The 23,362-nt window shown below is 35.2% G+C and overlaps 1 protein-coding gene across 1 annotated transcript in view; it reads right to left on the bottom strand.

The window, feature by feature from the left end:
- Positions 1 to 23,362, bottom strand: part of PRKDC (protein kinase, DNA-activated, catalytic subunit) — a gene marked incomplete at its 5' end in the record, with an annotated part of 56,883 nt that overhangs the window by 21,749 nt on the left and 11,772 nt on the right. The window contains 21 exon segments of the mRNA XM_015815619.1: positions 209 to 433; positions 760 to 948; positions 3,777 to 3,915; positions 5,218 to 5,429; positions 5,661 to 5,840; positions 7,152 to 7,283; positions 8,572 to 8,684; positions 9,930 to 10,148; positions 10,482 to 10,653; positions 11,870 to 12,080; positions 12,451 to 12,549; positions 14,404 to 14,577; positions 14,816 to 14,965; positions 15,061 to 15,185; positions 15,942 to 16,053; positions 16,606 to 16,737; positions 18,223 to 18,374; positions 19,873 to 20,016; positions 21,210 to 21,329; positions 21,440 to 21,577; positions 22,748 to 22,896. Coding sequence (XP_015671105.1) covers positions 209 to 433; positions 760 to 948; positions 3,777 to 3,915; positions 5,218 to 5,429; positions 5,661 to 5,840; positions 7,152 to 7,283; positions 8,572 to 8,684; positions 9,930 to 10,148; positions 10,482 to 10,653; positions 11,870 to 12,080; positions 12,451 to 12,549; positions 14,404 to 14,577; positions 14,816 to 14,965; positions 15,061 to 15,185; positions 15,942 to 16,053; positions 16,606 to 16,737; positions 18,223 to 18,374; positions 19,873 to 20,016; positions 21,210 to 21,329; positions 21,440 to 21,577; positions 22,748 to 22,896 — 3,287 coding nt within the window.

The following is a 23,362-nucleotide window of genomic DNA, read 5'->3' as shown; positions in this document are numbered from 1 at the left end:
AGCATATCATTTTGAATTTCTGATAATCAGTGGATTTTCTTGGGTTTCCCTGATCTAATCATCTTATCTTAACAATAAAACTTTTATGAATCAATCATTTCAATATTGCTGGATGTGGTAGATCCATATACAGAATCTCTGAATGATATAATACTCCTGATTAGTTAATACAATTAGCATGATATAATATTCATTCATTTTGAAGTACCTGCATGAACACTTGCATGGCATTTTTGACATAATATCTGGCTCTGTCAAAATCATCCTGTAAAATGTAGAGAAGACTCAACTCTTGGCTGTAATACATTTCTATTAGAGCTTTCTTCTCTTCTACTTTCATAGCCTCATCAATAAAGGTCAATAAAGACTGGTCACTGCCACCATGAAGGAGAAGTTTCAACTTGCTGCGAATTATGTAAGGTAAATAAGCTTCCTAAATTGTAAGAAAATTGGAATTATTTTTGTGTGATAAAACACACATTAACATGGTAAGTTAAATTGTAAACTCTACATGTATGTATTTTTAAATATAATCAGGTTCTCCAACATAAATTTAATGTTGAAACTGAGAATTCTCTCCCCCCCTCCCCAATAAAGGTTAAACCACAGCATTGTACATATTTTAATGTATTATGCAAAGCAATTCTTAGAGGAAAGGTCAATGGCTCAATTAAACCCTTTCTCTTAGACTCACAAATATAACATGAGAACAGAGGCATGTGTATATCTATATATCTCTATATATTTTTTTCTGAAAACCTGGAAGAACGGATCACTCCATATTTTATTTAGGTCTGCTGGTTGCCCATTATCAATGTTCACAGTCGAGCAATATTCCAGAGATTTCCATTCTGTCAAATGGTTGTAGCATTCAAGAGATGCGATTTCCCAGAAATCCTTTTCTGCTTCGGTTGGCTCGTCATCAGGCCAGTCTTGTACAGAGAGCGCCTACCAAAGCAAAGAAAGTTGCAGTTTAGCAATTAATCCAGGGACAGGCAATGTGGGTTAGTGATTAACCTAAAGTAGGGTTGAGGAATTCTGGGAGCTAAAGTCCACAACTCTTAAAGTTGTCAAGGTTGCAGACCTCTCACCTAGAGCAAAGCAGGCAGGCCCGGAAACCCTTGAGTGAAGTCTCCAGAAAGTAAAAAATTGTTTCAAAATTGTAATTTTCAATGTGAAAATAAATAAACAAATGACTTGTTTTAATGCAAATGGAATGAAATAAATTTAATTTTAGTTTTAGGGCCTGGACCATCAATTAAAGAACTACAGCCTGCATTCATCACTTAAAGGCTGCTGGAAAAAGTTGTGTCTGTGATTTGGACAAATATATTTATGAAATTCTAAGTTATTTTCCCCACAAAACTGAAATACGTCTATGAAACAAATGCCATCAGTTAGGAACACAGAATGATTCTTACAAGAGGGCTATATAGATCAGTATTTACATTCACTAGCAATGACTTTCCCAGTCTTTAGAGAGAAGCCTTTCCGAGCTCTATCTAAAAATACCAGAGATTTCTGCATTCAAAGCCTATATGCTACTGATCAGTCATAATAAACAAAGTTCATAGTATAAGAATTTTTAAAAAAAATACTCTTAAGGAGCTTCCAAAACTATATTCAACAAAGCTAACTTTCATGAGTTGCAATACTCCAATTTAAAATAATTTAATTTTCATGTGCTGTAATACTACAATTTAAAATACAGATAATACTACACATTATGCTACAATATAAGAGGCATAGTGATTAGAATGCAGTATTGCAGGTTAACTCTGCCCATAGCATGGAATTTGATCCTGACAGGCTCGAGGTTACTCAGCCTTCCATCCTTCTGAGGTCGGTAAAATGAGAACCCAGATTGCTGAGGGCAATATGCTGACTCTGTAAACTATCGGAGAGTGCCGTAAAGCAGGGGTCCCCAACCTATGGGCCGCAGCTCAGGACCGGCAGGCTCTTGGCCTGCGGGCCACGGAAATGGCTGGCCGGTGTGCGCAGGCATGGGCGTGCATTCTCCCCCTCACGCTAGCACCCATGGCCGTTTGCACATGCATGTGGGCGCGAACGGGGATGCTAGTGGGGGTGAGTGTCCGTGGCCCATTTGCGCATGTGCGAACAGGCCACTACCCGCCATGGGGGGTGCATGGCCATTTGCCCATGTGCACACCTCCAGCACATGCACGAACAGGGCCGTTAGTGCCACACCAGTGTGTGTGGCCCTGTGTGCCCATGCGCACACCAATTTTGAAGCTCCTCTCCTTCCCTCTGGTCCGCGAGCCCGGAAAGGTTGGATATTTCTGCTGTAAAGTACTATGGAGCAGTATATAATCCTAAGTCCTATTGCTACTGCTATGTTCTATTTTCATTATTGGCTAGACTAAACATTGTAATTTCCCTTCTCAGAAGTGATCATAAATTATAACATTTTACCAAGTTATTTATTTAGGGGTTTTTTGGTCAGATTTTTATTCTTCAAAACTGGCTCAGACCAATTTAGAAAGACAGGCAAGAAACAAAAATAGAAGGAAAATATTGGGGAAAAGAAGGCAATCAGTTATTTAAGGCCTGAATAAAACAGCAAATCATAAATAGTCATTTAGGTAGTTCAGGCTGATCAACCCTGTTTCTGCAGTTCTCCAAACACAAGGTAACTATCAATAGGAGCTCAGTTTTTTAATCTACCCTAGAAGTAAGATATAGAACTTGGCTGTTCCAATAAAGAGGTAGAAAGTGCTTGGTCTATAGATGGGTTAAAACATGCTCTGCTGTTGGCTTCCTCACCACATACTGACCCAGACTTAGGCACCAAGGAAAAGCCATACCTCTGCATCCTTTTTGGTGCTGCTTTTTCTTTGGCATGAAGTAAATGCCTACGGTAGTTATTTGTTTTAAATATTTCTGCAAGTCTGATATGCCATTAATCTCCAAACAGTTCGTAGCATTAAAATACATTGTTATACAATTTTAAGATTAGAACAGAATATACACTGCCATGAAATATTTAAGGTATGTTAAAATATTTAACCCAGTGGTTATTAATAATGGAGCAGTACCAACATATGTCATGGAACTAAAAATGGTTTTTATTTGGACCTAAATTTAAAAAAAGATGCAGGATGGAAGGTATATATACAAATATTTGTTTCCATGTTTTTACACTAATACAAAAATCTGGCTACGTCTAATACCAAATCAATCATTGGAAGAATTTTTTCAACAGTAGTGTTATATGGTGCTAATCAGGCTCAAAAGCAGCCTAACTGGTACATTTTGCCAGCCGACACTGCAATATTTAAGACATCAAGTTACCAATAACTGGATCACTGTTGTTAATTTATCATGATTAGGACTTATGATAGTGATATTTGAGCAGAAAATGGGAAAGAACATTAATCACTGAGCATATGTGCCTTTACTGAATTCCTGTTGTGGATTATTGTTTTAATAAAAGGAGCTTCATTAGATGCCTCTGGATTTGTTTTCCATTTGAATTATTTTAGTTAAAAATGACTTTTGATTCAACCTCGTCTAAAAGGTTATTCTTCAATTGACCTATCTTTTTAAGCATATTAATAACTATAAAACTGCATTTAATAATCTTTATAAAATTTAAATATATTTATGCACAACTCAGGTTCCTTGTTTTTCCTCAGGCACCAGTTATACTGATGATACTTTGATTTTGAAAGGCTGTGTTTGCATTTTTAAATGACGTTCAATCTGTTTCCCCTTTATGTCCTTGAAAATGCTGTACTTTATAAACATAATTGTACCTTATCATACAGCTTAGCTGCCTCAGCATAATCACTTTTTGCTTCAGCTAACAAAGCATTGTGGGTAATTTCCTTCGTTCCAATTTTTCCACTAAAAATATCCCGGAGAACATCATAATCTCCAACAGATCGATAAAGCCTACATTTGGAGGGGGGGAATTTTAAATTATTAAAATGATTCATTCCTCAAATCAATGAGGTTAAACTAATTTTCCAAAGACACAGATAAATCAAGGACACATTTCATAGCTCAGGATACAAAGAAACTCAACTACGATAGGTTTCTGCATTCATACCGCTTGCATAATACATTCTACCACCATCATCAGCTTGTTACCTTAGCTAGCAAATCCTTTTTGCTTTGAGAAAAGTTTGATGATTGCCAGAATCAAAATCAGGTGATAGCTAATGGGGAAAAGCTATTCTGAACTAAATTGCAAATATATGCCAATCGGTGCCTAACTTCTCTAACCTCTGCCCAATTATATAACTTCATAGTAGCCATGCAATCAAGTCCAAAATCACCCTTACTCCATGACAGAACTGATTAAATTACCACCTGGGCACCCCATGTGCTTTTTCAATTTTCTTCTATTTCATAAACCATTATCATTTCTTAAATGCCTGGATTGTGTGATTCTTTGTCAATCAATTCTAATTCAAGTAGCCAGTAGGCTCATTTGGCTCTTCCCCTCATTCAAGAGATTTAAACTATTTATCTTTTCATTTAATCTCAGTTTTAATCAAGACCAAAAGTTGGAAAAAAAAACACCCCACCCCCATTATTAACTATCCTAAAGCTAGGTACCCTAGGCACGATCTGTTTTAATAATTTGCAAGTAAGCTATGTTAGCCAATTTGAATTAAGTGGGTTGCTTGGTATATCCAAATAAAGCTTCATACTAAGGACCACTGAATCCTTTGAGCCAAATCATAAGTTGGATATAGCCATGGCTGAACTGACTGCCTTTGCCTATTGCATCTGATGCCCATAAATTTCTGACCTTGAGTTCAATGAGTAGAGGGTTAAATAGTAAATTAAACATGGTGTCAAATAAAGCTTTTAGTCACACCTTTGGTGTAGATTCTCCATATTTTTATTTTTTTTCTTTGTAGTAGTTTAAAAAAGCCTTAGTATTTTTGTACTGTATTTCAAAGTGTTTTTGCAGTAAAGCTTCTAATACAGTGCCATTTCTTACTCGATACTGGATAATTCAAGGTATGCTTTATAAATGGCTAAATGATTCTTTATCATTTAATTAAAATAAAAGAGGTAACTTCAAAAGTAAAAGGTGATCCAAAATTCTGACAATATACAACCAAAGTCATTGTCATTATATTAATTTCATTAATTTAAATATTATTTTTTACACAATTCTAAAACATATGTCCCACTTACGGTAAAAATCTACAAATATTTTCTTTCTCAAGGAAACCTTACCTAGCAAGTTCAATCCACCTGGTCACATCAGGTGAAAGTTCTGTCTTTCCACGCATTCTTTTGGAGGGAGGCTGCTGCTCCACAGGTGAAAGGTGAACCAAAGCTTGTTCAAGAAGAAGGATGCCCACCGGTTGCTGTAAACTTGCTAAACAGCTAGTACTTACATTGTAATAATTGAGGTCTACCAATTCTTTGTGCTGATAAGTCATCTCCTATTATAACAAATGAACAATTAATGAAATTGATTGCATTCTGACAATGGAGTAATACTGAGTTACAGCCACCAATATTAAATATAAGAACATATTCAATCCTTTACTGAAGTTTTTAGAAAGAGATTTAAAGTACTTTATTTGAGAGGAGGGAGGGGGGGAGGGAGGGAGAGAGCGAGAGATTTTATATAAGTAAGAAATAAATTCACAAATAAATATTGAATGCCATACCAGAATGCAAGATATGAATGGTGGGAAATACAACACAGTTGTAGTTAAAAAATGATTGAAGTCATGCAACAATTGCTGGATGATATTATTTTTTTCAGCCGGAGACTTGGATTTTTTCATTTGTTCCAGAATTCCACTAAACAAGCTGCTGAAGAGTTGTTTAGCCAGTGTGGGATCTTTCTGAAAATTGCAGACATATAAACGATATGATTGCTTACCACATTCTGCAAAAGTATTATAACAGTATAAACAATATGCTCACTAGAGTAGGAAATGTCCTGTTTCAAATTGGATGAATTTCCATATTATAACCTAATTTACACATTTTAAAATTTTGTAGGAAATATTACATACTATTAGGTTTTATGGAATCATGATAAACAATTTGTGAGTTCTTGTAAAAAGGCTTCTTTTAAAAGTTGACAAAAACTAAAACAAATTGCAATGAAACTTGTGAAACACGGTTGAATAAGAAAGCACTAAGAGTTACACAAAACATATTGTTTCTGCACTCTGAACTAGAGATTACAATTGCCTGTGAACTCTATGAAATGCCTGAAAGTAAAAGAATCAAATGAATTAAGTGGTCTAAATAAATATATATTTTAATATGCCAATCTCTGGGTGAAAATATGATTCCCAAGGACTTGTTTTTACAGAGCAAACAAAAGCATCGCTTTCTGTATAGTATATTTCCACTATACATGAAAGATCTAAGGTTTAATCATGTTCGGAATCCATGAATACAATGATGATGATGATGATTTAATACAGTTAGGATTTCAGATTTTTCCATAGAGAAATGGAAAGCCGTCCATAAACAATTTTGTAGCTATTCTTGTCTTTGTGGCCATTGTATTCTTAGGGGGAAAGGGGACATGTAAAACAGACATTGTTTTTGCCAAGATCAGATAAACAAGTGTTTGGGGTAAGCTGCTCGCTTGACAAAACTGTCACAGAGCAGGAATTCTGAAGGCCTGGTTTCTTGGACAAGACTGGAACTGTAAAGGATCCCTCCCCCCATGCTTAAACAAGCATGAAATTATTTGAACAGTCCAGCCTCTGAAGCATGTAAGAGGAAGAACACGCTTCTGGTTACATTAAGCAACATTTAAGCACTTTAAAAGACCTCATATGTTATACCATATTTTAAATCTGAAATGCCTCATTTTCAGGTTTGCCTCAGGGTCATTTGATATACAGTGAGAAAACAACCATTTATTTTTCTAGAATGCAATAAGCTAAAGAAAACCTGCAATCAAATTCTGCATATCAAATGATATACTAAAACTAAACAATTACAAAAATAATTTAAAGAAAAGAAATACTGTCTAATATGTAAATTGGACTAACTCAATGCAATAATTCAAAAACACAGAGTCTTCAACAAAAATATCCAATATCCAAACTTTTAGTATACTGCTCTTAAATTGCATTTACTAAAATTGTTTAGCTCAAAAGATATTAAGAATTCTTGGTAAAATAGCCTACCTGTGCCACAACCTGCAGGGGAGTAATTAGACTGCTGTATTCAATCTGGATGTCAGGGAGATCTCCTTGTCTGTATTTTCTGTACAAAGTGATCTGAGCATCGTGCTTTATCTTCAGCTGGGATTTTATTTCCTGCAACAATTTATCATTTTGTCACAAGTCATAAAAAAAATTGCACCTCAGATAAGACCAGCCCTTCAAATTCCTAATTGTCTCTCTAATCTCCTCTCTTACTAAAGACAGGCTTCAGGAAAGTGGAGGCTAGAGCAAAGGTGACCATACTCAACTACTGGCTCTATATTTTTTCCCCTTGGCTTCGCCTCATTAACTATAAGTGATGATTTTCAAGCAGCAGCAGTCAAAATTCAAGAGGTGACGACTAAATTTAATGAGCCCCTAGCTTGCCATTTTAGAGTGCTGGGCAACTTGATAGAGTCTTCTGCATGCTGACCTTTTCTTCTTTCCAACACCCATCTAATGCTCCTATGCCTTCTTTTAGATGCCAGATTTTTATATATACTTTGTTTTTATTTCATGTTTTTTAGCTTTTCATATTTTTTAAGATTATTTTTATTCTATGCTTTTTTTAATGACTGTACCCCCCCCACCTAATGCTGGTCTATAACAATAATAAAGATCTGATTTGATTTGCCCCTCACAGAATAACTTAAATCATTCACACTTGCATTAGTTTGGTTTTATTACTAAATACGTTTTTCCCTCTCAATGAAAATGTTCATTTCCAGATCAGAAAGAGGAATCTAAAATCACATGAATCTCTACAGTCATCTTCTAACTTTATAAAGGGAAGAGTTATTGCACACCCTTTAAACCAAGACAGGTACTTGCTTATTCAACTAACATTATCCAGGCAAAATACAAAAATGATAGATTGGCTCTCTATTCACACATGCATTTTACGCTTTGTGTTTTTTTCAGTTATAATTTGGATATTTTGGCTCAAAGTTTAACTTTGGTTCAAGAAAGGATAGCTAATTTTAAATACTTATGGAACTGCTAGGTTCACATTATATGGCTTCTCCACTGACCTGGACTGGATTCCTTTGTGAATGAGATTGAAGAGAATTTCACTTTCTTGAAATTGTTCACTCCTGTGTTGTTGTCAGTGAACCCATAAGGAATGCATCAGACCTGCTTGCTTTTCATGAAATACTCTAGTTCAGTGACTTTCAAACTTGACAACTTTAAGATGTGTGGACTTCAACTCTCAGAATTCCCCAGCCAGCATGTTGGCTAGGGAGTTCTGGGAATTGAAGTCCACATATCTTAAACCATGCTTAAGCACAATTATATTATAATTAAAACTTATAGTAATCTTCTATAATCTACTATTAGCCCAACAATGGAAACTCCATGTACCAGTCAGGCATATTTGGAAAATTATACATAGAAAACTAACCTTTTCTTGCTTCTGTTCAGCAACACCCTTTCTTGCATAGATCAAACTGAGCTTTTCTTGATCTTTTAAGAAGCGTCTCCGTAGTCTCAGAATTTCTGTGCGTTCATCTGTATCTAATGCATGTAGAAATAAATTCCTTTAAATGTACACAGTAAAACTATTTAAGAAATTATATATTCAATCTTGTTAGCCAAATCCTGGAATTGAGAATTTCTCAAATTATATGATTTAAAAATGTATAACAGGACAGGGACAGAATGGAATACCTTTAAAAACTATCCTACTGTCATGCTTTAAGTCAGTTTTTTTGTGATTCCTTTGAACAAAGAACATAATTTGACAAATACTGAATTGTTTCAATTACCATTCCCTGCCACTGTTACAATCCCATGCAATAGTTCCTATTGTCATTTATGCACCGATTTCAGTTGTGTCCTTGAAGGTGTGCATATAAGCAAGTAGTGCTTCTGATTAGAAACTACTTAGTAACAGCATGTAGATTTCACAAATATTCCTGTACACAAGCATACTCCTCTCCCCCATTTCTAATGAAGCTGCTAAGTGAGAGAAGAGAGGTAGGAGAATGACAGAATGGCTGAAAATATTTGTTCTGCAAACTTTAACAAGATAGCTTGCAAAAGGATTTTTAAAGTGGAGACACTTGTTTCCACATTTAGTTAACACTTTATTATTTCTCAGCAATTATTTTACATAATTTTAGAAACTCGTTCAGATTTCCAAAGAAGAAATCTGTTTTAAGTTATATATTTATATGTATATATTTAATATTGAACAGAGAAAGTAAAAGCAGGATGACATTTGCCCCATTTGTTGTATCTCTAAAAGAAATTTGGCTATTGGATTAAACAATTGTAGACACCAACAAAGCTGCCAGTAACTTCATGGCATAAATAATTGGATTCAGGGCATACATCTTTATGAAGACAAGTCTACTAAAATCTCTTCAAACCATTTAAGCATGTATTATACTGAATGTGGTTTCACTAGTATCCATCATGTCAGTATGCACTCAATGTGTTTTTTTGTGTATTCTGCAAAATAGAATTTCAAGTGCTGGTGTTTGGGAAAGGGGCATGCAAAATTATGACATGTATTGTTGATTTACAAAGAACAGATAAGAGACACAGTAATGTTAATTTAAAAAATCCTCAATATTAGAATTCTAATATTTAGTATTTGTGGTGGTGTTGAGGCCTACAAGATGTTTACTCCCAGTATAAACTTAAAACAACTTATGCTACTGCTATCCAAATAAACCCTGGTTTTGTCATATGGATGACCTGATTTGAGAACCACATTGAAAGAGCAAAATCAACTAGATTAACAGTAACAAATACCTTTAGTTTTACTGTCTACTTCATCTCCTGGCAAACCCAATCGTTTTTCCCCAAAATTAGGACTTAATGGTTTGAATGCAGTTTTGTAAGATCTGTCTGTACGCTTGTTAATGAGCAACATGGATGAAGAAACTGATTCAGAAGTGGAAGGAACTGTATAGTAGTCTGCAAAGGTGTCAACACTATTTCCTATTAGCCAGTTGAAAGAGCTTCTTCCACCTGTAAAAAGAGCATAAGAACACAGTTCAAGTTATATAAAAGCAAATTGCCTCTCTGTAGCAAATACGGTTCCTTTACTTTCTCCTATTACATACTAAAGAATGACAACAGAGTATCAGTTTTTGATAGAAAAACTGAAATGCAAGCATACTATATGAAATGCAAAGATGTATATGAAAGAAAGGTAACAAATGATATCCAGAAATAAATTAAAAATATAATTCTGCACTGAATGATTCTTTAATGCAGCAAAAACATAATCATATGTCCTTTAAGTTTGACAATTTCATTATGACATGCTAGTACTTTACAATAAAGGTGTAAGATACTTACTGATATTCTGGGTGGGCGTAAATTCAAATTGTTGCTGAGTAGCTCTTAGCTGGCCACCCAAATATCCTTCCTGTGAGGAATATTTAACGGCACTTTGAGAAGCCTGAGTCTCCATAAAAATAGGGGTAAGAATAGTGCTTCGATACCGCCAATTGGAATCAATTACAAAATCCTGGAGAACAGATATGAAATATTTGAAGCCATCTTGACATCATCGCTCTGATGTCAGTACAAACATTATAATCCTATGCAAATATATTTGCAGAATCCTATTAAAATCAGAGATTACTAAATCTTCACATGCTTAAGGTGTATTTCCCCCCAATTATATATTGTATATTTTCTATTTATTTTTAAACATCAAAGATCAGTAACTCGGAAAAAATAGATAACAAATTTGTAGTTTTAATCAAATCATGCATCTATTAGCTTGAAAAAACTACCCCATTTGACTTTTACTTAAAAGAGATTCATTCCTAAAAATGATTTTAAGATTTTCAGTTTTTAAAAAGGATAGCATGTATTTTTATTTATTTATTTCCCACCTATTATTTTAATAAGTAACTCAAGGCAATTACGGTAGCTAATTTTCTCTCCTTCTCCTATTTTTCTCAAAACAACAACCCTGAAAGATGAATTGGGCTGTGAGAGAGTAACTGGCCCAAAGACACCCAGTTGGCTTTCATGTCTAACTAAGGTAGCATTAGAACTCACAGCCTTGTAGTTTCTAGCTTGATGCCTGATGTTGTTAGTTATAAATTAAAAGTATTTTATAAACATTATAGTTAAAAACTATAAAGTATAGTATGTAAAACTATATATACCATACAGTATATAGTATATAAAATCTATATTATAGTCAAATAGTTAAAGTATTTTTTTTGCCCATTTATTCTCAAATTATTGGCTCAGATATTTCATAAAAATAGAAAATATTATCCCTTTTCCCCCCCATAAAAAATAATCACAACAAATTGTAGGCAGCACCATATTAATACATGCAACCTTTGTAAATATTTCATAAGGAAATTAAGGAAGATTCATTTTTTAGAGATGCATAACATGTATATGGAATAATGAGTAGCATGCAGTAATTCACCATATTCCTCTCTTCCATTTTTCTTTATTATGAAGTTTATATAGCAGTAAATGATAATTTTAATTTCAATAAAATGTATCAAGGTAAAAACAGAAATGCAGTTTGCATGTTTTTTAATGTAACTATCAAAATTAATATCTTTGCCTTTATTAAAACAAAGGATTAACATAAAAATTAAATATTATGAAATAAATATTTTAAAAAATGATCTACTTCTGATCTAAAGGATTTTAGTTTTTAAGAAGTACTCCAGTAATCTCTTATACATTGCAAAATAATATACATTCACCTGAAATTTACATTCTGAAAGCGGATATTCAAACATTTTTCTAGAATAATCTGGGCTTTTGCTCGTCATTTCAAGGAGAAAATTTGTAGCTAAACTCAAATAGTGAGTTTCAATTTTGTCAGAGTACAAACCCCTTAGTAAAGACAACATGCGATCAAGTGTATTTGTTGGTAACCTAGTTTCATCACTCCAAAAATTTCTAACAATTAATCTGTAAAAGAAAATAAATATGCAAATGTCAACTTCAAATAATCCGTAACTGTGTAAATATATGAACAAAGTGCATGACATATCCGTATGTCCTTATGAATAGTAGGTGAGAATTTCTATATCATTCCCAAATTAAACACATAAAGTTTTGCTTAAATCTAATCTTCATAAAAAAGGATCATAATTTATTAAGACATTTAGACTGCAGTTCTATATCATATTGAAAAAACAAGTTTCAATTAAATTTAAAATTAAAATTAATTACAGTTTATTCTGTAAATGTATGTGTATACATGCACAATTTTGCAACAGATACAATTCAATTTTTAAAAAAAGAATTCTGATTTCAGAATAAAATTTGCATTACTTACTGTAATCCAGAATTTTCATCAATCAGTCCTTGAAGTAAAAATTCTTTTGCCAGTTTCAGCACTTGTGAAGACTCCTCATCTGCTTGACTTTCTGAATCACTGATAAAAGAAAATTCACGCTCTACTGAACCTCAGTCACTCACACAAGGATTTTGATGATAGTTTTCATCAGATAAAATATATTACGTGACACCACTTAGAATAATAATAAAAAATAATTAAGAAACAGAAAAAAGCACTTTATGGCTTTACTTTACATTTAGATATGGTTGTTAAATAATAGGCTTCAGATATCTCTGTTGGTCTAGGATTCAAAAGAGGTGCTTATAAACTAAAGCTAAACAAAGAAAAAGAAATACATTTTTTACAGTTGCATGTACTTTGCCTAATCACAAAAGAATATTTGAAGCTGCTCCACGTTAAAATAAATTCTGAAGATGAACATGAAATTATTTCTTGTGCCTCTTCATCTTGTTCCTAATCTGGTTTTAAATCTTTAGTCTGTTTAATGTCGCTGTCTCACATTCCTTCACTCCGCAACATAATCTCTAACAAACAGAGATGATGTATTTTGAGGTTCTCAACAGGTTTTTTTAGCTGTACTCCATATTCTTTCCTTCTTCCCCTTTGGTTATCTCCTCCAGCTATTGCTCTTGTCTATTTTTTGTAATTAAATACCTTGCCTATTTCTACCAGTATTTGTTGAGTGACCTTTCTGTTCAATTCAATTCTCAGAGTCCCTACCTCTGCTGATATTCCTACTATTTCTCTGGTTTTGTAGATTTTATGAGTTTTTCTACTTTAGTTATTCCTCCTTCCTCCATGGAAGTACTGGAAAACCCAAGATCACACAGAAATTCATCTAATGGCAGTTTTGCTATAATGAGCTTATGCATGAATTCATTTCACATTCTTTGTTCCTAAAAAGTAGGCTTTGCACGTGCCTATTACCCAAGTGTGTATGTGATGATGGTTTGCACATCCTCATATGTTAAATGTCAAAGCCTGAATGTACATGATATACACCCATTATTCTGAAGTTTCTGTAAAGTGGAAAAAGAGAAATTAAAGAGGCAACTCTCTAATGGACAGTACGTCTGAAATATCTAACTGCATTTTCCAGCTTTTTCCTCCCTTTAGCTGCAAATATGCATTGTGGCAAAAGTGAACAATCTGCAGAACGAGTATGACCCAGGCCTTCCCAATGCAATTTCCAACACTTCCTTTTCTTTGCTGATTTGAGCAAAAAGAAATTCAGCCATGTAGAAATGAGGTATTGAGGCATTTTGCTCTGTGGCTTTCCAAACTTAAAACAGATAGATGAAAATGGGAGGAGGAAGGAGACCATTTTCTTTGGTAGGTGGAAATAAAAATAAAAGAGCCTGATCAACTCTAGTTTTTCTTTTTCTGGAAAAAAAAGAATTCTAATCAAGGCCTATTTTACAGCCTAGGTCAGTGGTTCTCAACCTGTGGGTCGGGACCCCATTTGGGATCGATCAACCATTTCATGGGGGTCGCCAAGCAAGGCTGTCCGCCATTTTTTTTGTCAGCCATTTTTTTTGTCCGCCATTTTTTTCCCCTTTTCCAGCGGGTGCCTTACCTCCCTTGGGGTGGGCCAGCTGGTGGTCGGCCTGCTCCGTCTCTGCCGCTTGCCAGCTACGCCTCGGCCGGCGCAGGGGGCAGAACCACGCATGCGCGGCGCTCCCGGGCAGGGAAAGTCCTTGACTTACGACCGGTTGGGTAGTCCTCGACTTACGACCGGTTTAGTCCTCGACTTACGACCGGTTGGGGTCGCGGCATTAAAAAGGTTGAGAACCACTGGCCTAGGTATTTGTTAGGATAGCACATAAAAATTAAGTTAAATTGCAGACCACAGAGAGATTTAGAATCCTGGAAAAGACAAAATAGCTTCAGAATATTTATTTATAATAATATCCATGCTTGAGTCTTTACCTGTAGTTATCATAGATCCACATGAGCACATCATACATTCGGCCCCGACATAATGGTGAAGGATGAGAAATGAATCCTGTTATTGTAGGAAGTAGCTCTAATACTTCAGCAGGTTTCAGCTTAGGTAACATCTTGTACACGATATTTAAGCATATTGTTTGCCTTTCATCGTCTCTAAGGGAAGAATGAATAAAACACCTTTATTGCATTCATTACTAAGCATGGGGAATTATATCAAATGGCCTATTGAAACTGACAGGATGTAATTCCAGCATCTGTTATCAGAGAAAATGACCAAAAAACCCCCCAAACACCTTGATGTACTCCCACTTTCTTAAGTGGAATTTGTTCAAAGATATTTTAATATGGATTATTCTACCAAGAAATAATTACAAATTATGCTATCCCTCACCTGTGACACATGACTTGTGTGAATTCCTTACTCTTCAACTGTAAGTACATATCAGCCGTTTCTTGCGTACGGCACATGACTACTTCCAAGCAATGAGTCTTCATTACTCCATGAAGTTTTGGTATCAGAAAGAAGACAAAATTCATAAATCTTCCCATGACCGAAAACAAAAAGTATAAAAAGTTATACCAAGCTATTAAATTCATAATACCAACAGTATAATACCACTTATAATTCTAATATACCTATCAGCAAGACGAGGGAAGTTCTTTGTGATTTTATTCAGGCATACAATAAATTTGTCATCTCTGGTATTCTGATGCAGCTTTAATTGTTTTATGACCATGTCATAAATTGGACCTTCAAATATCTGAAAAATTGAACATATATGAATGTTAAAAACATAACATATTGGCCAAATATTTTAGCAATAATTAAAACTACTGCTGTTAATTGATACTTTTATCATAATGCTGTAAACTATTTTTGATACAGCTTCTTAAGAGTTAAATAGTTGCCCTGTACTGGAGAATAAGTCCTGGGCTAGAAAGATCTTTCAGAAGATCCAGTGAAGTAATTCTAGTCTTTTGTAATACTACTGTTCTACGGTACCTATCAATGCTATTTTCAATACTTGCAACAATTTGTTTAGTGACAGTTTGAAGATACAACAGCATTGAAAAAAGTGACTTATGACCATTTTTTACACTTACAACTGTTGCAGCATCCCCATGGTCACATGATCAAAATTCAGACACTTGGCAATTGACTCATATTTATGACAGTTACAGTATCCCGGGGTTGTGCAATCACCTTTTGTGACCTTCTGATAAGCAAATTCTACAGGGAAGCCAGATCCACTTAACAACCATGTTATTAACTTAACAACTGCAGTGACTCATTTAAAAACTATGGCAAGAAAATTCATAAAATGGGGCAAAACTCACTTAATAACTGTCTCGCTTAGCAACAGAAATTTTGAGCTCAGTTTTGGTCATAAGTCGAGGACTACCTGTAGACTAGATAAAGCCAAAGTATTTCAGGTACTAGGTTAAAATTAAATTGATTTTAGAAGTTAACTCTTTGGTTCTAGCAGCATAACACATAAAAAGCATGTTCTCCTCACATTTTCTTTCTCAGCAATGTACTGAAGAATGAGTCCCAGTACTTCAGCAGCAGCAGCATATACTTCCTTGTATCTTATCAGAGCCATGTTATTAGACAAAACTTGGAAATATCTAACATAAATAAGAAATATCATTTAGTTCTCACAAATGCATATTTATTCCTCTGACGTATATTAAAATATATGATTTTCTCGTTCATTTTACATTTAGTTGCAACAGGATGATTTACCAAATGTCTAGTGCACACATGTAATTTGAATGTAAACTCCTTTCACTGTATTTTGAAATGTTCAGTTAAAGTCTTAAGAGCTCCAGAGCTATATCTGTCTTTTACATTTCCCAATTCTATTATACATTTTCTAAATTTAAGATGGTTAATTTGCATTCACTGAAAATTGTCCCAACATATCTACCTCTTTCCCATGTTTGAAACATGTCCAAGCATAATATTTCTGAAACACATCTATATATATGAAATATAACAAAGATCAATCAAATTATTTAGGAAAATGACTGCAATTAGCTGGTAAAGTGTATGTCAATTTCATCATTTGTTTTCCAATCTTTGCACTTGGGGATACCTATTTTCATAACTTTCTTCTTGGCTAAAAGTTTTATGCTCAGTATACCTCCATAGGAATATCAGAAAGTTGAAATTCTTACCTTGTATTATCTATTTCACACTTTGGATCATATGGAGGTAAATTATTAGCAAGAACAATTCCTAATAATTGAATTCCTACTGAATTGTCTTTTGTATTAGGATCTCCACCAGAAAATTGTTGAAATATTATCCTGCAGTAAGCAAAAACATAGATGAAGATACTAAAAGTAATAAGTAACTATTCGTACCAATCAAAACTATCAGGTTTGTATTTTGTATTGAGAAAGAATAGACAGCAGATTGATCACTTAATAAGTGGAATCACTCATCACACTAAGTCAAAGGTCCCCAACCTTTTGGGCACCAGGGACCGGTTCCATGGAGAAAGGTTTTTCCAATGGCTGGGATTCCTTATCGAGCTTAGGCAATACAAGCAAATGATGCAAAAACATAATCATTATTAAAATCTTTTCTGATTTAGTATAATGGAGGCATCTAATAAAAGAGCCAGTTTCCCATAAAGTTGAAACCTTGGTCTAGGCTTTGGAGACCCAGTATTAAATCTACCTTAAGCCATGGAAGCTGACTGGATGATTTTGGGCCAGTCGTGCTCTCTCAATTCAATTTAGCACACCGAATTGTTCTTGTGAGAAAAAAACATTGAAAAAAAACATTGCCTATGCTACTTTGAATTTCTGAAGGTAAGGCACGATGCACCTATTACAAAGTAAGAAATATAAACCAATAACAATGCTTTAAATTTCACTAGTACTAAGCAAAGGCAAGGTTTGTGCAAAAAAAAAAACCAAAACCTGAACTGTTCAATGCCCTTTTAACCTTCCTTCATTTCATCCCAGCTCACAACATAGATTTATCTCGGTGTGCGCTGATCTCTGCATGGGACTCACTTGAAGAAAGTTATCGTAGAGGGTAGAACTTAGGTCAATGTATTATGAGATGTCATAACAAAGCCATCTAGTTCTGGCAGAACTAGAAAAGTTTGATTCCCAGTAAAATAATAATTTGTAAGCATACAAATGGTGTATAAAAATGCTTAATTTAGAAAGTGATAAATCGCTTTGATAGTTTGGGCAGATATTCTCCTTAGGCAATTGAAAGAACCTGAAGAAGATCAGACAAATTACAAAATAAAAGCTTTAGGAAAGAAGTGGCTTTAGGAATAACAAAGTGAAAACTTTGTTCTAGGGCTGCCTTTTAATTTATTAAAAAATTAACAAATTAATCAATCTAAGTCACTCATCTCAAGAACTTTGCATTTTTTAAATATCAGAACATAATCCCCTGTGTAGAAACCTTTTTCTATCAAAATCTCTTTCCCCATTCCTCATTTACTCTTCTAATGGCACAGACAACATGACTTTTATTGTTTCTAGAGGAAATCATAATCCATGTTTAATTTGTACATATTGTCACAAATCACCAAATAAATAACAGATTAGTCCTACTTTACTTAAAAAGCATATATGACAATAGGCTTTGGTATAAACCAGCAGACCAACAATTGCTGAACTTCAATTACAGCATCTCTTAGTACGGCCAATGCCTACTGGGGTTGCTGTTGTACTTCAGTAATAGGCAGAAAGTTATCCTTTCCCATCTTTGCTGTAGCTCTTGGAGAATTGTATATACAACCACATTTTATTGTCATTATTTACCTGTAAGGTATGCTCAGACAGTCCTTCCAGCACTCTATTACTGTCTTGATTATTTCCAGGTTATGTCTAAATACTGCTCTTTTCTGATGAAACACATTTTTCATTAGGAACTCCAACAACCTGTTTGCTAAGATTTCATCCTTTATGTTTCCCTAATATGAAAGAATTAGAAAAAGCATATTGCAAATATTCCTCTTTGCTCATAAAATGACAAAACATATGGTACCTTAATTTAAACATCATATATTCAGGCTTGCCAAATTCTCCCTGGTTAGCAATAGTAACCAGGTCATATATTTATTTTAGGCCCAAAAGACCCATTAGGGCTTATTTTGGGGGAGTGTCTTATTTTTTCTACATGCGGTACAAGCCTTCCACGATGGCCAACCTGACCCTGGGCAAGCTGGATTGCTTACAGGGAGAGGCTGCATGTTGCAGGAGGACGACTTCAAAGGGCGTGCGGGGATCCCTGCAGCTCCTGGAGACTCCAAGCACTGCTTTTTGTGCCACTCGGTTTCCCACCCCACCCAGCCAGGCTGATCTGGTGAGTGGGATTGCCTGCCGTCTTCCCTACTGCTGCATTGGCAGCTGACACTGCCCTCCTGAGAGGCGGCGTGGTGATTGAATGGCGGCCATGCTGCGAATGGGGATATACCCCTAAAGCACCGCCGAAAACAGCGAGGCAAACACGCACAGACGCGGTACCAAAAACAGCATCGCAAAAAGCATTGCTTGGAGCCTTCAGGAGCTACAGGGATCCACGCATGCCCTTTTCGCACCGCTGTTTTTGGAACCGCATCTGTTTGCCTCATTGTTTTTTGGGGGGATGATCTATCCCCATTCGCAGTGTGGCCGCCGTCCAATTGCCGTCCCGCCTCTTAGGAAGGCATCATCAGCTGCCAATGCAGTGCCAGGGAAGACGGAAGGCAATCCTGTCCACCAGATCAGCCTGCGGGGATGGGGTGGGAAACCGAGCGGCACGAAAAGCAGCGCTCGAAGCCTCTAGGAGCTGCAGGGATCTGCAATGCACAGCCTCTCCCTGTAGGCAATCCGGCTCGCCCAGGGTCAGGTTGGCCGTTGTGGGAGGCTCGTCCCACATGTGCAGCGGTGCTGGAGGATGGGGACGGGTCATGCCTCCTGCGACGGCCAACCTGACCCCAGGCGAGCCGAACTGCTTCAGCTGCAAGGAGCCTGGCCTACTTTTTTCATTGCCCAGGCTTCCTGAAGCTGATGGGAACTGCGGCCCACTGCACTGAACAGTTTAGCCAAGCTGCAAAATTGAACTTGCAGTGGCGGCACCGGCAGCAGATAAGGTGGGAGGAGGCACGCGATCCAGTCTGCCAAAAAACTTACGGTGGGACGGAGTGGGCGGGGTCTTAAGTAGGGCTTACTTTTTAGGGTAGGGCTTATATTAACCCAAACCCCTCCAAAATAAGCTAGGTCTTATTTTATGGCTAGGTCTTATTTTCGTGGAAAGAGAAAAGTCTTTTTTTTCAGCATTATAAAATTATCTTAGCCACTGTTTATCAAGAAGACTTTGGCATAGTGTTAAAATATATGTACTAAAAAGAAGAGAGGGGAGGGGAAGGAAGGGCAGGGCAGGGCATAGGTATATATGGCTGTCTTATTATAATCAAATACATTTCTTACTTTAGGAGTTGCCACATTAGTCCATGAAAGCAGAGTGACCACTATCTCCACCACCATGTAATGTATTCCTTCTCCTCCATTATCTCCAGAAACAACCAGCTGCAGTAAAGGACCCAGCCACCACTTTGCATAAGGCTGGAAAACCTGGAGAAGAAAAATCCAAGATTGCCATTGTAAAACCTATTGCATGTTAACTTTGTTATTTACTTCTAACCAAACTAAATTATTATTTAAAAGGTTACCCATGCAAATACTCAACAATGCAAACACATTTCATGCCTTACACAACAGTAGCTTTTTGTCTAGAAGAGATATTATTTTGCCAAGGAATTACCATCCCTTACTCCAGACTAGTTCCAGAGACTTGATAAAACTTGTGAATCAGAAGTAGCTTTTACTTTGTTGGAAGGGCTTATTTTTGAGCAATAGCACAGAGACTGAATGATATTAAGGTTATTTTGCATCCTTGTTTTGTTTACAGTCAAAATGCATATATGGTAATAACACTATTATTGACCATAGTTTGCTCATAAGAATCATTCATGAATCCACCTCATATAGGAGATACTAACTGCATTAATTGCTTAAGAAATCAGGAATCAATACTTGCTTAGAAAATTAGTATATTTCAACAAGCTGCCAAAAAACAAACAAGATCAAAATACAGACTTTATTTGATATTGTTATGCCTATATTTACTTTGAACAAGAAGCTTTTGTCACTTTTGGTAATACTTGAAAATCTTATTCATAAAAAGAATGTTCAACTGTCTCTTTTTAATAACATTCCAGAACAACTATTACTTATAGTCCTCATATATTGACTGCCTTGTTTAATGACTGTTCAGTTATGACAGTTGAAAAAAAACAGCTTTATGACCAATCCTCACATCTCATGGATGTCACGGCCATCACAGCATCCCACAGTCACAGGATCACCATTTGGGCGCTTTGCAATTGACCCATATTTACAGCTGTTGTAGCAGTCCATAGTCATGTGGTTGCATTTGCAAGCTTCACAACTAGCTTCTACCAAGTAGAATTATTGGAGAATGTAAAAGTGAAATTGCAAGTTGAGGTCATGTGATATCTTGCTGAATGACCAGTGACCCCCTTGATGCTGGAAGTGGAAATGATATTGTAAGTCTGGTACGGTCATGTGATGCCTTGGTGCATAACGATGGACTTGCTGGTCATAATTGTGGTTGTTAAGCAAAGACTACCTGTAAAGTTCGGAGATTATTCTAATCTCATTATTATGTTCTCTAATAACCCAAAGAAATGCAAGTATACCAGTTATATATTACAACACTTTTCTCTATCATAAAAAGAACTTACTTCCTCTGTATTCACAATGAGTTTTGCTACAAAGAGACGAATATTTAGAGGTACAGTAGAATTTCCCAGTTTACTGTGCAAAAACTTCATCCATGGAGGAAGTTCTGGTGAATTTGTATCCTGAATACCAAAAAAATACAGATTTATAAATATGAAAGCATACTTATGATAAATTAGTTTAACTGAAAGTGATATTTGCCAACTCCACAAAGCTATAATGGGATACTTACTTTTTCTACTACCGGTGTGATATTATTTCTGTGCATATGTTGGACTAGGGTTGTCATAGAAGCCATGCATTCATGCTGATTGAGCTCATCCATTTCTAATTCCATCACATCATCTGGAACCACAGTACCTGTCATTTCCTTTTAGAATAATAATTAATTTCAATTTTGTCCTTATCCCTTCTTTTTGTTCAGATTTTTGCTATAACAACAGTACCCATAAAGAATGCATATATTATATCCTATTATTTCAAGATCGTTTATCAGGCAAAGCTTGTATTTCTCAAAGTTATTTATATAATATCCTTGTAGCTCTTTTTTTTTTTTTAGAAAATAATATGTTGGCAAGAGACTTGATTTAAGTGAAGTATGAGCTGGGTATCTGATTAATATTCCATGTGCTAATCTCTCACTTCAATCAGGTCTCTTCTAAAAATACCAAAACCCCAAAATGAATACAAATGAACAATGAGAACAATGCAACAAAACTTTGGGAAATATCAATTTATTGCAATAATGTAATTAAAAGATTCTCCACATTTCCCTGGACTCTTATCTGGAGCTCTCCAAGAAACCATGATTTAACAAAACAAAACTTGCCTGGCTATTTATTACACACCTAATGTATTATTTCCATTTAAGTTTTGAGGAAAATTCCAATTAGTATATCCATTGCAATCTCTGCACATTCCATGGGCTCCATCATTTGATGTGAATTTTTTTTTAAACCTAGCTAGCCTCATGAAATTTGATCAATATATTGAAAAAACCTTAAAGGAAGTATTGTAATTGGAGTGTTGAAAACATTTTTGTACAATGTGCAGTAAAACAATAAAGAATAATAAATGACAAATTGTCAAATTTGCCTGAAGTGGAAAATTTTGATCCAGCCTACACCTCTTACCGTCTTTCTCCTCACAAGGTACTCAAGGCAATTATTATTATAATTAAGCTTAATTAGATAACCTAATGTTAACCTATTCATGCCTATCTATTCTGCTGCTGAGGTACTAAAGTTGCAACATTCCCCTTTTTCACAGTTGGAATTTGTCATTTAGATTTAAGCAATCACAGAATTATTTGTAATGCATGGTAACGTGCCTATTTATGGATTTATTTCTTGCTCAAAAGAAGATGGTATTTTATAGGAAAACTATGTTGCTATTATTACTGCAGTTATTACATCCTCATTAGTATTCCAATAAGGTATGGTTTTTAAGTCTTTAGAAAATTTCTACAAACAATTAAAGGAGTTGTTTGGGCTAAAAAACAGTATAGTTAAGGCACACATTTACACATAAATTAAATCACCTTTTTCCTGAAGTGAGAACCGGAAGTGGTAGGATCTTCAGAGTTGTATGAAAAACTCTGAATTCCAGTTGAGAAATCAAATTGGCTCATTTCTTCACTTAAACTGCTATGTACCATATATGATGCAGACGCTAAATAGTGTGGTTCAGCTAGAAAGAAAATAGTCTGGCTTAAATAAGTAAGAAGCTTCCCAATAAAAATCACAAGATCAGTTAAACAAACTTCTTTCTATGTTTTCAATAAATAATGCTCAATAAATTCTCTTGCTTCTTTCAAATCTCTTTTCTGAATTTTCTGATTTCATCATTAAACTGCATTTATCCCTTAATAAAAAAATTAGTTAACGTTAATATTGAAAATAATAAGAGATATGATCCAGATTGTTATTCCTAGAGTTTTTATTTATTTATTTATTAATTTATTAATTCAATTTATATCCCGCCCTTCTCCTTACCGGACTCAGGGCGGCTGACAGCCTTATAAAACCAATACTACAATAAATACCTAATTTAAAACCGAATTAAAAAGAAATATTTGTTATGGCCTATATAATTAAAATTTCTCTTAAAAACCCCACTAAAATTCCCTAGGCCAATCCCGCTTGTTGGAAGAGCC

The sequence above is a fragment of the Protobothrops mucrosquamatus genome, unplaced genomic scaffold, assembly GCF_001527695.2.
Source record: "Protobothrops mucrosquamatus isolate PMUCROS unplaced genomic scaffold, P.Mucros_1.0 scaffold356, whole genome shotgun sequence".
NCBI classification, from domain to species: domain Eukaryota; kingdom Metazoa; phylum Chordata; class Lepidosauria; order Squamata; family Viperidae; genus Protobothrops; species Protobothrops mucrosquamatus.
The sequence above is the reverse complement of the archived record's forward strand: the minus strand, read 5'-3'. Positions and strand labels throughout refer to the sequence as shown.